At 36.5% G+C, this 13,245-nt stretch overlaps 1 protein-coding gene across 3 annotated transcripts; it reads left to right on the forward strand.

Annotated features, from left to right (window-relative positions):
• Positions 1-331: 331 nt before the first annotated feature.
• On the forward strand, positions 332-11,034 carry LOC113736711 (probable transcription factor PosF21). 3 transcript variants are annotated; one of them, XM_027263784.2, is made up of 5 exons: positions 332-574; positions 732-1,948; positions 7,564-7,696; positions 9,200-9,284; positions 10,416-11,034. In XM_027263784.2, the coding sequence occupies exons 2-5, from the start codon at positions 1,242-1,244 to the stop codon at positions 10,787-10,789; spliced, it is 1,299 nt and encodes a 432-aa protein (XP_027119585.1). In that variant the 5' UTR covers positions 332-574; positions 732-1,241; the 3' UTR covers positions 10,790-11,034. The 3 variants fall into 3 exon arrangements, with proteins under 3 accessions (XP_027119585.1, XP_027119584.1, XP_027119586.1); XM_027263783.2 differs by having other exon boundaries at positions 869-1,948; XM_027263785.2 differs by having other exon boundaries at positions 977-1,948.
• Positions 11,035-13,245: the final 2,211 nt, after the last annotated feature.

Consider the following 13,245-nt stretch of genomic DNA (forward strand, 5'->3'; position numbering starts at 1 on the left):
GAGTAAACTGATAGTAGTGATATAGTTTAAGGAGATAAAGTGATAATAATTCTTTAAACACCACTATTTTGAAAGTTAATTAAATTAAATTCATAAAGTGTCCAAGTGCCGGAATCAACATATATGAGTTTGCATTTGAATAATAATTTGTGCGTAGACCACCGATCCACTATAGAAAATCTTTAAAAACATTTTACTATAACAATTTTTTTTTTTGTGTTGCATCCGATTTGAAATAATTTTACTATATCAGTTATCACTCATTTTGTTGTGTTAGGGATTAAAAAAAAAGTTGGTTTTAATTTGGAAAACGTTTTAGGTATTCTTTTACAAATCCATTCCAAAAAGAAAAAAAAAAAATTCTGTTAGAGAATTTCCTTTCGTTGCTCTTAGGTTTCTTTTCTCTCTCCGACAGGCGCACTCCTACAAACACCCCCCAAAAAAATAAGTCACCAACAAATGTCATGCACCGTTTCCTTCATCCTACTATTCCAGTTCCATTCAATTCTCGTAACTCTTTTTCTTTTCCACCGGAGATCTAATCTCAACTGCTCCGCTAATTAAAAAAATTCCAGTAAGAACTGTCTTTTTTTTTCCTTCTCTTTAATTATATCTATATTGTTATCTATTTTCTCTCATTTTTGTTCTTTTGGCTTTCTCTTCACCGGGGAAAAGTATGGGTTGTTTTTTTTTTTTGAAGCATTATATTTTGCGTTTTCTATTTGCTGCAGGAACTAGATTTACGGCTAAATGATTTTCTTCAAGGGATCTTAGTTTCTGTGAATTCTCAGAGTTTAGGGTTCTATTCATTCGTTTGCTGATTCTGTTTTTCTTTTTTTTTTGGGGTGATTATTCATTTTCTTTCAAGGGTTTAATTTTAAGAGGCAGCTGAATCGGGAAGAAGTCACGAAAAGAGTTTCATGAAGAATTTGTTTAATTTGTTGTAATTTAGGGTTTTCAAACCATCAATTTGTAGGTGAAATCATTGGTTTGAGGGCGTGATTGGAAGAGTTTCTCTTTGGTTTGGTTTGACCTGAAGAAAAATGATCTAGTAGTTGTTGAATTGAATTTCAGCTGAAAGGTGTGTGATTCTGGAATTTGTGTCACCTGGTGCTGGATTTCTGATCTTTTGTATCGTAGAAAAGGAAAAAAGAATCTGAATCTGTGTAAAATTGCTAAGGGAGGAAAAGCTTTTCTTCATTTTTTGGGGGTTTTAAGTGAGCATTGGGGATTTTGGGTCAATGGATAGGGATAAGAGTGTCAACCATGGTGGGGGACTGCCTCCATCGGGGAGGTATTCAAGTTTTTCACCACCAGGTAGCAGTTATGGTGTGAAACCAGAGCAATCAGGGTCATCGACTCTTCCTCCAATTGGGCCTGGGGGCATTTCAGAATCAACTCATTTTGGTCATGGGATGTCATCTGATTCTAGTCGGTTTAGCCATGATATTAGCAGAATGCCTGATAACCCGCCTAAGAATTTGGGCCATCGACGAGCCCACTCAGAGATTCTTACCCTCCCTGATGATATTAGCTTTGATAGTGATCTTGGAGTTGTTGGTGGATTAGATGGGCCTTCATTCTCTGATGATACTGAAGATGACCTGTTATCTATGTATCTAGACATGGATAAGTTCAATTCCTCATCTGCTACTTCTGCTTTCCAAGTTGGCGAATCATCTTCTTTGGCAGCTGGAGTTCTTGGTTCATCATCAACTGCAGCATCAGCATCCACATCATTGGCACCACCAAGTGAGATAGTCTCTGGTATTAGTGACAAGCCACGAGTTAGACATCAGCATAGCCAGTCCATGGATGGGTCAACAACAATCAAGCCTGAGATGCTCACATCAGGTGCAGAAGAGCCATCTCAGGCTGATGCTAAAAAAGCAATGTCTGCTGCTAAGCTTGCTGAGCTGGCTTTAATTGATCCAAAGCGTGCAAAAAGGTGATGCCCCTATTTAAGAGTTACTATTTGCCATTTTTTATGTTGTAAGTATTGAAGTTCCCTTGCAGCAACTGACTTTGGTTCCCATTTTGACATTAGATTTTGCTGATTGTAACATGCATTAGTTTTTTTCTCCTTTGTGGTTTGCATGAAATAGACTGCGTGTCAGTTGGAAATATTATATCCTGCCACCAAAACCTCCTGCTCAGGGGGATAGGTCTGTCAAATTTCTCATGCTGATGATTCCTTTATTTTTACATGCTCCTATAAAAAGGTTCCAACCGGTTAACATTTATATCCTGTGTTCCTTTCAGATTACATTTTTTGTATGTGTGGAAATGATTACTGTGACTACATCCATAATTAGGTTAAAGACTATTATGTTATGATTGATTTGGTGATTCCTTTGGAACAATATCTTAGTTATTTAGATCCCTCCTTAATGGAGTTTAATGTGACAGAAAAGATGCAAAAGTTAAGCTATGTCTTACCAGTATATCATTTTCGGTGGCAGCTTATAGTATTGGAATCCACTAAATAACTATAGTTTAGGTAATGTCCAAATCTCACATGGAAAGGAAACTTTTTATGTTAGATTCGTCTTGATGAGAATTAGTTGTTTGTTGTTGATGAAAACTGTGAAATGCCTTTTACATAAATTTTTTTTATGCTTTCGTCATATTTACTGCTATCCAGATGCACCTCTCTCATCAGGTCAGAGTAGTACATTTTTTTTTTTTTAATTTTGGTGTGCTGCAGAATGATTCGGATTTTGTTACTTGGTGTGGAATCTATAAAATGAAGATGATAGGAGAGGGAATGAGTAAGAAATTAAGGAGAAGCAAGAAACAAAGAAGAGGATAAGAAAGATAAGAAAGTAAGGAAAGGAACTGGAATTCTAGGAATTCTGCCTAGATTTCTGAGATTTACCTTTGCAGTTAAGCATCCTCTGCAGCTAATGCAGCTTATATTTATTTAGGATAGAACAGTTGGAGGCTGAGCATGCTTACGCACTGCTTAAACTTCACAGCTGAGTAAACCTAACTAGTAAGATTAGCTAGAAGCAGTGAAATTGGGCTTAAATACCTAAAGTTAGCCAAAGTTGATTTGTGCACTTTAGTTTAGCTCAACCCAAAATCATAATTTCTACCTGGATCGACCTAATAGACTACTTTCCCTGCACAGCTGTCTCCATCTTAACAAATGCTGAACTAACAAACTGTTCTTCAAACATTTGAATATCCATCATTTTTGGATTCTCAAGAGGCCCATTATTCTTGATTATCACTTCAAAATTGCTTAGAAGTCTCTTTTCTCTCTTTTAGATGAAGCCTTTCTCGTGAAACAATCTAAGTACTCGCTAGTTTGCTGAATTCATTTCCAAGATTTTTGGTCCTGGATTGTTTTGGTTTGATATTTTCACTTGTTGATAATGTAATAGGTACTCCTTAGATTAGCTTGAAAGCACATGATGCATATTTCTTGTGAATTCAGGTAAACTGTAAGCTTGGGATTTTGGGAAGTAAAATCATGAATCACTCTCTTAAAAGGGAATATATGTACACCAAATCTGCCAGCTCAGTATCATTCCTGCAAATTTTTTGCCAACAATGATTTTCATGCCATGTCAGAGTGTTGTTATATATTGCATGAGCCATTAGTTGATATTGTTTCACTAGGAAGCAATTTTGGATGACACAGTAATATGTCAGTTTGGACACTCAATTTGAAGGAGTCCATTATTAGTGTTTGATTAACAGAGTCCAAGCCATGCAAGTAATCATTTAAGCTGTCTTAATTTGAAGCAGCAAAACTGAATTACTAACTCATATGTGCTTGAGACTTATTAGTGGCTTGGATCTCACAGTTTTAGAGCTTAGGTCCAATAGATACTTTTACAAGTCTTCAGTATTCTGCACCAATGTGTTGTAAATTGCGTGTTACTGTCAATTGAATAATATCTTGTGGAAGAGGTTAATGTGCATATTCTGAAGAACATGTGTCCAAAGTTTAAGTACAAGGATCCGAAGTAAATAGGTGAAAATCAAGAAAAGATATATTCTTGTTCAATGGTTTGTGCAGTTTGGGACTCCTGATGGAAGTTTTTCTTAGAAACTGCAATGTCTAGCAACCATTACTGAGAATATAGTCTTTTAATTCATCAGTTGAAATTGATTTTTTTTTTGTGAGCGCATTACTCGAGATCTAGATTTATGAGTGAATGGAGAAAAGGGAATCATGTAGGGTGTTAATTTTATTGCGTTATCTAGCATAATGTTGAAGAAGATTCTACGTCTTCAGACAGTTGCATCTTTGGTGGCAGTGTGTTTGGGATGCCTTATTGTATATCACTTCTTGGTGAAAACTATTGTGCTTGTAATTCTTTCAAATTGTCATTCTGATTGCTTTGCTTCTTGATTTTACAAAAGTAGTCTTGAGTGTGATTTAAAAGAGGATGATTTAGTCTACAGAAATTCTTAACCCAAACAGATGACAATATAATATATATTTATATGTTTATAGATTTTGATTTTTTACATCATTTGCTTTTTACACAAGGTTTTACTGTATAGCTATATTCCATTTTGGCACCTAATGGTAGGACAAGTATAGGTGAAGCTCTCTACAGTTAGCAGGAGAAATAAAAGTATTTTGCGGCTGTTTCAGCACCCTGGATATTGAGTCTACTGACCTTAAGTATTGATTCGAGTGAAAGAGGTGAAGAACAAGAAATGCTGAAGAGCCTTGGAGGAGGTAAAGAAAGATTTGATGAAATTGAAGTTGTGATACCGAATACTGGAGCCTCAGTAACAATACCTAATGGACCTAAGCTCTTTAACCTTTAGATCCAATTGAGACTACTAAGACTTAGTCTGAAAGTAGATGCTTGCTTAAGTTTCCTTTGTGTAACCAAGTTAGGTTAGATAATCTTTTGTCCGTAGAAGTCTTCGAGGCAAAACTGAAATGTGAAGCTCTTTCAGCTAAGAGGCCAAAAATGTGTGACCTATGAAATTAGTTCATAGTGCACTAAAATCAACCAACGGCCCATGTTGAAGATATGGAGCCCATTGTAGAAGAGGGATTTTCCCAGAACTAACATTTGGTTTTCAATTGTCATATCTAGTCTGACCAATCTTCCAAGGAGTGACTAGATGTAGTTCCTGGTAAACCTGATCAGTTAGTTCTAGCTCCTCTTTAAGCTGTTTCTTTACTCCTGTCATTCCAATTGCCATATCAAGATTTCACCCCTTCATCTTAAACTATTAACTCAAGAACTGCTGCATCAAGTCTTACTCACATTTCTGTAAGTTAAAAAGCTATGTACAAGGGTATTTAGAAAGTCATAAATGCTCCTATATGCCACCATGCATGGTTGTGATTTCTATTCAAAACCCTTAGCTAGTAAAGTCTTGGGACTTTTCTAACACTTGCTGCTACTCCAAATAGGAGTATGGTATGGATAACTAACATGGAGGTAGATAGAAGTATGGCTATTCTGTAGCTAACTGAAGTCAATATGCCTGTTGAACCCTATAACTACTCGAAGAAGTCACTTTTAAGATGGCTACAGATATTACCGTGGACAGCATCATTTAGCTTCTCATTTGCAAGTGATCCTGTTGCTTGTCTTAGGCTTCTAAGGCCTAAAATCTGCATCTAATGAGCTTATAGTTGCTGCATCATACATTTAGTACAATGACATTTTTTTTCCAATTGCATTGAACAAAGGCACATAAAACGAAAGATGGCATAAGAGTTCAGAAAACCAAAGAAGCCGAAAGAGGAATGCTTAACATGTATCTCCAATACATCCACAGGTTAAGTGAAAGGAAATTTAGGTGCAGATTTGTTGGTGTGCTGCATGGTTGTCGAACAAGGATAACTTGTTGGAGAATGCAAATACACACATGCATCCACATGCTTTAAATTACTCTTCTTTGGAATATATTTGTGCTTTGTGTTTTACACTAATTTGGTACTAGATCTGTTTACATTATATATGGAGGAAACCATAATGTTAGATACAGATCTAGTTTCTTTTGCTTGCTTACGTTTTATAAAGCTCTGGGCAGATCTGATGGAGCTTTTGTGCTCAACTTAAAAGGGAAAAAATGTTGCAAGTAAATCTATGTTTGTTTATAAGATGACCATGTAGGAACTAGTTCATAAAGAAGAAATAAAACTAAAATTAAAAACAATAAAAAAAGATAGAAAAGAGAAGTAGTTCACAAAAGAACTTCAAAATTTCAGTTATAAAACTAAAGAGAAAGAGGATATGTTCCTAAATGAATAATTTGTATAGCAGCAACAAGAGAGAGGGAAACAAGAGATTATGGGGGTTTCAGACCCCTGTAAATTTGGAAGGGAGCATCAGAACATGAAACAACATGGTGCCTAGGTGCAACTATATATTTTTTTTAACTGCTAGGATCTCAGGGACAGCGTGCTTTTATTGTAAACCATAGGGTCCATATGAATTAGGTGTTTTGGGGAATGTTTTTCAAAAACAATACTGTAGCATCGTATTTCAAAAACTTTTCACTGTAGATATATTTTGGGGTGGTTTTAAAATTTAATATTTTATTGGGGTAATTTTAAAATTTTGTTAATTTTCCGTTACCACCCATGACAAACCACCACCTACCATCGCCCCTCTTCTCCCTCATCCACTGCCACCATCGCCCTCCCCCTCCCCCTCCCCTCCCTCTCCCTCTTCCTCTCCCTCTTCCTCCTCCCTCTTCCTCTTCCACCCTCCCCTCCCCTCCCCTCCTTCCCCATTCCTTGGCAGCCCTGTGATTGGTCGTGACTCATTGCAACCAGAGGGGAAGGGAGGGGGGGCCAGCAACCCCGTCTGAGGGGGACTGCCATGTAAGGGGGAGGGAGGGGAGGGGAGAAAGAGGAAGAGGAAGGAACAGGAAGAGAGAGGAGGAGGTAGGGGGGAAGGGCGGTGGAGGAGGGAGGAGGTAAAGGGTGGTTGCAGTTGTGGATGGAAGAAGAAAGAGGTGGTAGGATTTGTTATGTTTTTTATTTTTATTGTTTTTGTGTTTTTGTTAGGTGTACTTGAGATTGTTTTTGGAGTGTGTTACTGTAGCATTGTATCTGAAAAGCATGCCAATCCAAATAGAGCCATAATTTCTTGCAATATATATGACCTGATAATACAGTTTATGCAGAAAATTGTAGTTTTGTTGAAGTAACTTCTGATGTATGCAATTAGTTCTTTAGTGGCAAAGTAGGTTATCAAGGATGTTTGCTACAAGTCATTGCTGAAAGTGTAAATCTCAAGTGTTATAATATCAAGAATGTTTGTTATAATACCAAGGATGTTATCAAGCATAAATGTAAATGAGTTTACTTCCCTTAAAAGTTGTGCCACAGGTAAAGATGTGAGCTTTTTGCATTTTACTCTTGTTTTTGGAATAATGAATAAACCTGAATCTTGCTTTGCTGAAAGGTTGAAGATTTTTCCTTTTTTGGTTTTTGTTGTCACCTTATTGCAGAAGTAGATGACAAGTCTTGAATTTTTTGGCCCAAATTTTCATTGAGCACTTAGTTGTTACGGTGGATTATCCATCTATGCTACTCATTTGAGCTTTTGTACTATCATATTACAGGATATGGGCTAATAGACAGTCAGCTGCAAGATCAAAGGAAAGGAAGATGAGATATATTGCAGAACTTGAAAGGAAAGTCCAGACCCTGCAAACAGAAGCAACTTCCTTGTCTGCGCAGCTTACTCTGTTGCAGGTAATGTCATCTTTCTGTTCCTCAGAATACTGGTATAGAGTGTTTGAAGTTGCATGCTGGCCTTTTTGTTTTTGTTTCTTCTTTTCTTTGCTGCAGTGGGGGCTGATGGGGGATTAGTCCAGTTTCGCCTCTTTATTGGTTTACAATCACATAACACTGATGCTCATTATTGCTTGATTAGGTTGTGTTCACTTACTCTCATGTTTTAAATAAGTGAATTTTTTTGTTTGTTCCTGTTTGGATGTGTCTGTCTTAATCTTTGTCTGTGTGTATGTTTGAAGAGGGGGGGGGGGAGAGAAAGCGTCTTTGTCAATCTGCCGTATGCCTGGTTGCTCATGATGTTGTGTGTTTTATTGTTTGACTAAGTGGAGAAATTCATAGAAAGGAAGAAAGGGAATGCTACTGTTCTTGGTACCATGCATGGGTTTTGAAGCATAGTGATGCTGTTACTTTAGGTTTCACTTTTTATTTTTATTTTAAAATACCAGGCAATTAACTTTTGAGGGTTTTCAAAGTCAATTTATAGGTCTTGAAGCTTGATTTACATTGAAAATTTTGTTGTTGGTTGATTGTTATGCTTCTAAGTCTAACGGGTTGATTTGTCACTTGTTCAGAGTTCTTGATTTGAATCGATCTTGGCATTTTTGTAATTCATGGCTTTAATTCTGGCTCCCATTTTTTAATCTTCAAAGAACCATGAACCCTACTTTAATTCGGATACCTAGTAGTTTTACCTTTAATCCCCAATTAAAGAATCTTCTACTTCTTGTAGAATGCAATCATTTGTTATCCTTGTTCTGTTATCTGCACTAGCCTCTGAACAACCCTATGCTCAAGTTTTTGAACCTCTTTGTACAAGTTGTTCAATCAGCCTTCGTATCCATTTTCTTGTAACTACTCATTCTGTAAATGCAGAATATTAATTTCTTTGGTACAGTCTGTCTTAGGGAAGTGTCTTTAAGTTTTGTCATTGCCTGGCCTGTCTTGACCACAGTAGCACCTATGTGGTCAGCATTTTGCAGTTCTGGTGAACAGTATCACTAGGAAGTAAAGGTCCAAATTAAGGCATGCTTCATGCAGTGAGAAAAAAATGTATCCCTTATGCTTTTGCGAAAGATATCGTGAGATGGTAGTGGGTAACTTTTGTGAAAGAAATTGGATATCGAATTTGAAATCTAAGGTGGGATCAGAAAATTCTAAAATTTCAGAACATGGATTTAGATTGACAGTTGGAATATAATTTGGGATCATAATATTGCAAAACTGGACAAATATGGCCCATTCTTTACTGGGTAACTCCATGCAAAGGCTGGTGCCATACTGGATGTGCACAAGGCATACTCTTAGGTGATGATGTACTCAATTTAGTTATTGTGATACTGGTTCTAGTTTCACAACTAATTAGTGAGCATCTTCCTTTGCTTTCTTCTGGTACCTTTTCTACATTGATAAGCTTATATTACTCCAATAGCATAATTGACTTGCTTCTTTGCTTTTCAACAGAGAGACACAAATGGTTTGACTGCTGAAAACAGTGAACTTAAATTGCGGTTGCAGACAATGGAACAACAGGTTCACCTGCAGGATGGTAATGGTTTTTCCTTGTACTGTTTTGACCCATGTCCTCCATTCTGGCCCTCTTCGTTCTTTTGTTGATTTATCCTCGTTCATATTCTAGAGGGCCCTTGGAAGCTATTGAGCTGGTTCTACTGGCAGAAAATTCCCCTTCTACCTTCACCATAGATTTTTGTTATTATGATCAGTCTCCAAAATTTGTCAAGCTTGCTGTGCAATATGTATATGATACTCCCCCTCGTCTTGGATCCTTAGTCTCTTTTTTTTCTTCCCCTACACCTCCCCTTTTTCTTCTGGTGCTAAGGATGTGGCATTTTGGGGGGGACCTTAGCCACAATATTCTCTTGGCTTCGATTGGAAAGAGTGTTGCATTGATATTGATTTTCTTACTCAATGATGCATATTTACCATGATGAATTGGCAAAAACTTTCTGCTACCTAACCATATTTTCTTTGTCTCTTGTTTGCTCATTAATGACTGCCCTAAGAGGAAAACAATTAGTACATTCATTTTAGATTACAGTTGCAGGCAAATGGATCCAAGGTCATCCTGAGTTGTTTCTACATAAAAAAATGTTTTTGGCGATAAAATGTGGAGAAATTTTTTGTGGTAAACATTGTAAAGCTGCACGTGGGAATTTCTGGTTAGACTTTTATGCCCTTGCATCTAAAAATGTTAGCAAGGAATGTGATCCAAACTCTTGAGCTTTTTCTGTCTGAAATGTCATCTTGGTTATAGATGCAATAGATATCTTTTGAACATATGGAAAAAAAAATGCTCAAATGCTTTTACCATTTGTATGTAGCCATACAGCATTTTTGTCAAGCTGAATTAGCAAATTGGTGTCGGCCAAATGTGTTACATATATAGGGAATGAAGTTAAGCTCCATAGGCATTATAATGTTTATGAAGTGATTTGGATAAAGGAACAATCTTGACATGCTGAATTACTGATGATCAGGGGGCAAATGATTTACCTGATGCCTCCTACTTCACTAGGTGATATTGTGGAGGGCAGTTACCCACGCTGAATGCATTTTGACATCTCTGCACATAGTTTCCTTGCTGACATACTTTAGTTCTGGAACTCTTTCAAAAGAAGCTGCTCACTGATAGTGTGCCATCTCTTGACCTTTTGCACAGCTCTGAATGATGCACTGAAGGAGGAAATTCAACACTTGAAGGTGCTAACTGGACAAATTCCCAATGGGGGACCTATGATGAACTATCCTCCCTCCTTTGGAGCCAACCAATATTATTCCAGTAACCATGCGATGCACACATTGCTAACTGCCCAACAGTTCCAACAGCTCCAAATTAATTCTCAAAAGCAGCAGCACCAGTTTCAGCCGCATCAAATGCACCAGTTTCAGCAGCACCAGCTGCCACAATCTCTAATCCAACAACAGGATCATCCGATGCAACAAACAGGTGACTTGAAACTGAGAGGTTCTCTGCCAACTCCTGCACAAACTGATAATGCTTCGGATACGAGTGCCTCATTATCGAAGGATTGATTGAAACTCTTATCGGACATGTTGGCATTTATTCAGAATCTTTATGAGGGACCTAGTTAAGCTTCCCCGAACTCGTTGGGGTGGTTATAGATACATCTACATGTTATTTATATCTAGGTAGTGCATTGAATTTTAGTTGAAAATTAACTTTTGGAGGGTATATTCGTTTAAAATGTCAGCTTCATGTATACAATCAGTTCCATTGTTCTATATATTTACCCGAAATGGTAGGCCTGTTGTATGTAGATGACTCTGAAATTTTAGATTTCCATCCTGTCTATCATCAGCATGGAGACAATTAGTTTCTCACGCATGCGTGTCCGTAGTTGTCAAATGCAGACTGGTGTCAGCAGACATCACATTCCGATTTTTCTATTCTAAAACTGGGAACTCTAGCTCAGTTGAGAATATCATTTTACTATGCGTGCGTTATGGCTTCTGTTAACATAGGGTGAATAGCTGTTGTTGCGTAATGGAGTGAAGCAACATATTTGTAGGTGGTGCATGGAGATAAATAATAGCATGGTAATTTGAGGGATTGAGCAGAAGTATACCTGTGATCTAACGATCTGATGATTACGACGGTTTGCTAATGTTTGCTAACTTAGCAATAAGAAGTGTAATTAGTTGACTGAGCTGGTTAATGGAAGTTTCGGAAAACTTGGAAAGGGAATAGGAAGATTCAAAGTTCACAAGGGTGTAAGTTTTCGAAAATTGGTGAATAGAATACTGGGTTGTTCAAAAAAATTGTAAATGAAATAATCTTAAGAGGCAAAATCCGGAAATTACTCCTTTGTGCACGTCAGAGCACTGGTATGTGCGTATAAATGCATGCTCGTTCAAACTGAGCAGGTGTTTATATTTTAGCACAAAACTTGAAAAGGCTTATGGTGTAACAATTTTTGTTGTCTTTTGAAGTTACTCCTTTTGCACTTACAGGCAAGGATAAAATGGTCCAGCCAAATTCTGAAAAATTTTATTTTCTACTTTTATTAGAAATATCAAATTATGCTAGTAACCACCAATAATTATGGATAACTACCCAAAAAACTACCCATTTATACATTTTTATTTTCATAAACTTTTTAACAGATTAATTTTTAAAGTATGAAACCATTTTGATATAAAATTTACATTTGCAAATAACTATTGTTTCCATTATTTGCACATACATAAAGTGTTCCTTGATCACTAGAATTCATTTAAATGTGGTCACTTGAATGTACACGTATATTCCTAAAGTCCACAATTATATTTATTACACTTGTATTTTTCCACATTTGGTTTACATATGTGCAAATAACAATTGACATATATGCACATAACAATTGAAGTCTGCATATTCCAATATAAAGTTGTATTGTTCACCAAATGAACACCTTCATTCTTTAAGCTACATATTGTTTGTAACAAGGTGCCAAATTGCTAAGAGGGTGATTTAGTCATTTAGCTCTAAATTTATTAGTTATTTTAATTTGAAAACAGTAACTTATACCCTATTTGCAAATTTCTCAAAATCTACACCCTTATTATGAATTTTAAATCTTCGTACTTTTAAATTTTCCCTAAAGTTTGTCTTGACTTGTATATGAAACCCAGCGTTTGCAAAAATGCAAGTTTCATCAATTTGTGGAGTTTGGTTAGAGTTTTCGTAGTTCGAAATTTGGTGAAAATGGATTTGTTGCTCTCCACACTAGGCAATCTATCTTAGTGGTTCTTGAAGCAACTGCTGGCCAACTTGAATAGGGGATGGAGAGGTGTGGTGATTTTTACGTCAGCAGAATTTATGTTTATATGTAGGGATTTAATTCACACTCAAAAGAAATAAATAATATCAATTCCTAAACAAAAAAAATTTTGGTAGCGGAAGACATTAAAAACAAAGTACCACGAAACAAACTACGGGATTTAAGTGTGATATCAATTCCTTTGTATGTGGCAAAAATATTGAAATTGAGTGAGGTTCAATGAACCAACATCTCTTTACAATTAGCTAATAGGTCACTTAAATATCTTATAGGAGTGGTTGAAAATTGTAAGGATCGAAAACAACTTAAGAGGGGGGGTGAATTAGGTTTATTAAATAGCTAATCAAGTTATGGGCACTTTTTGCTCAATATGAAATTTACCCTCTTCTCTAAGTGATCACACAATAAATCAATCAATGAATGAATAATATCACTTGAGATACGTAGAAGAGATAAGCAATTTAAGGATCACAACATAACAATAAGTAAATGAAAAGAAAGGAATTGCAAATCAATTGACTACCAAGCTCCTCTTGAACTTGAAGATCAATTCAAACAAACTTCTTCAAGTTGATGAAATACAACCAATCTTGTGTACAAAGGAAGGCTCACTTCCTCCTTACCCCAAGTTCCACTCGGTTAAGTTAGAAAGTTTTACTATCCCTCAAGACAACCCTTACAGAGCTACACTATTGAAGTATTCACTCA

Source organism: Coffea arabica, chromosome 3e, assembly GCF_036785885.1.
Source record: "Coffea arabica cultivar ET-39 chromosome 3e, Coffea Arabica ET-39 HiFi, whole genome shotgun sequence".
Taxonomy (NCBI): Eukaryota; Viridiplantae; Streptophyta; class Magnoliopsida; order Gentianales; family Rubiaceae; genus Coffea; species Coffea arabica.

Bases quoted from the DNA above. Each gene is read 5' to 3' on its own strand.
- LOC113736711 (XM_027263784.2), top strand. From the start codon at position 1,242: ATGGATAGGGATAAGAGTGTCAACCATGGTGGGGGACTGCCTCCATCG. The intron at 1,949-7,563 runs GTGATGCCCCTA...ATCATATTACAG, and splicing joins GATCCAAAGCGTGCAAAAAG to GATATGGGCTAATAGACAGT. The intron at 9,285-10,415 runs GTAATGGTTTTT...CCTTTTGCACAG, and splicing joins ACAGGTTCACCTGCAGGATG to CTCTGAATGATGCACTGAAG.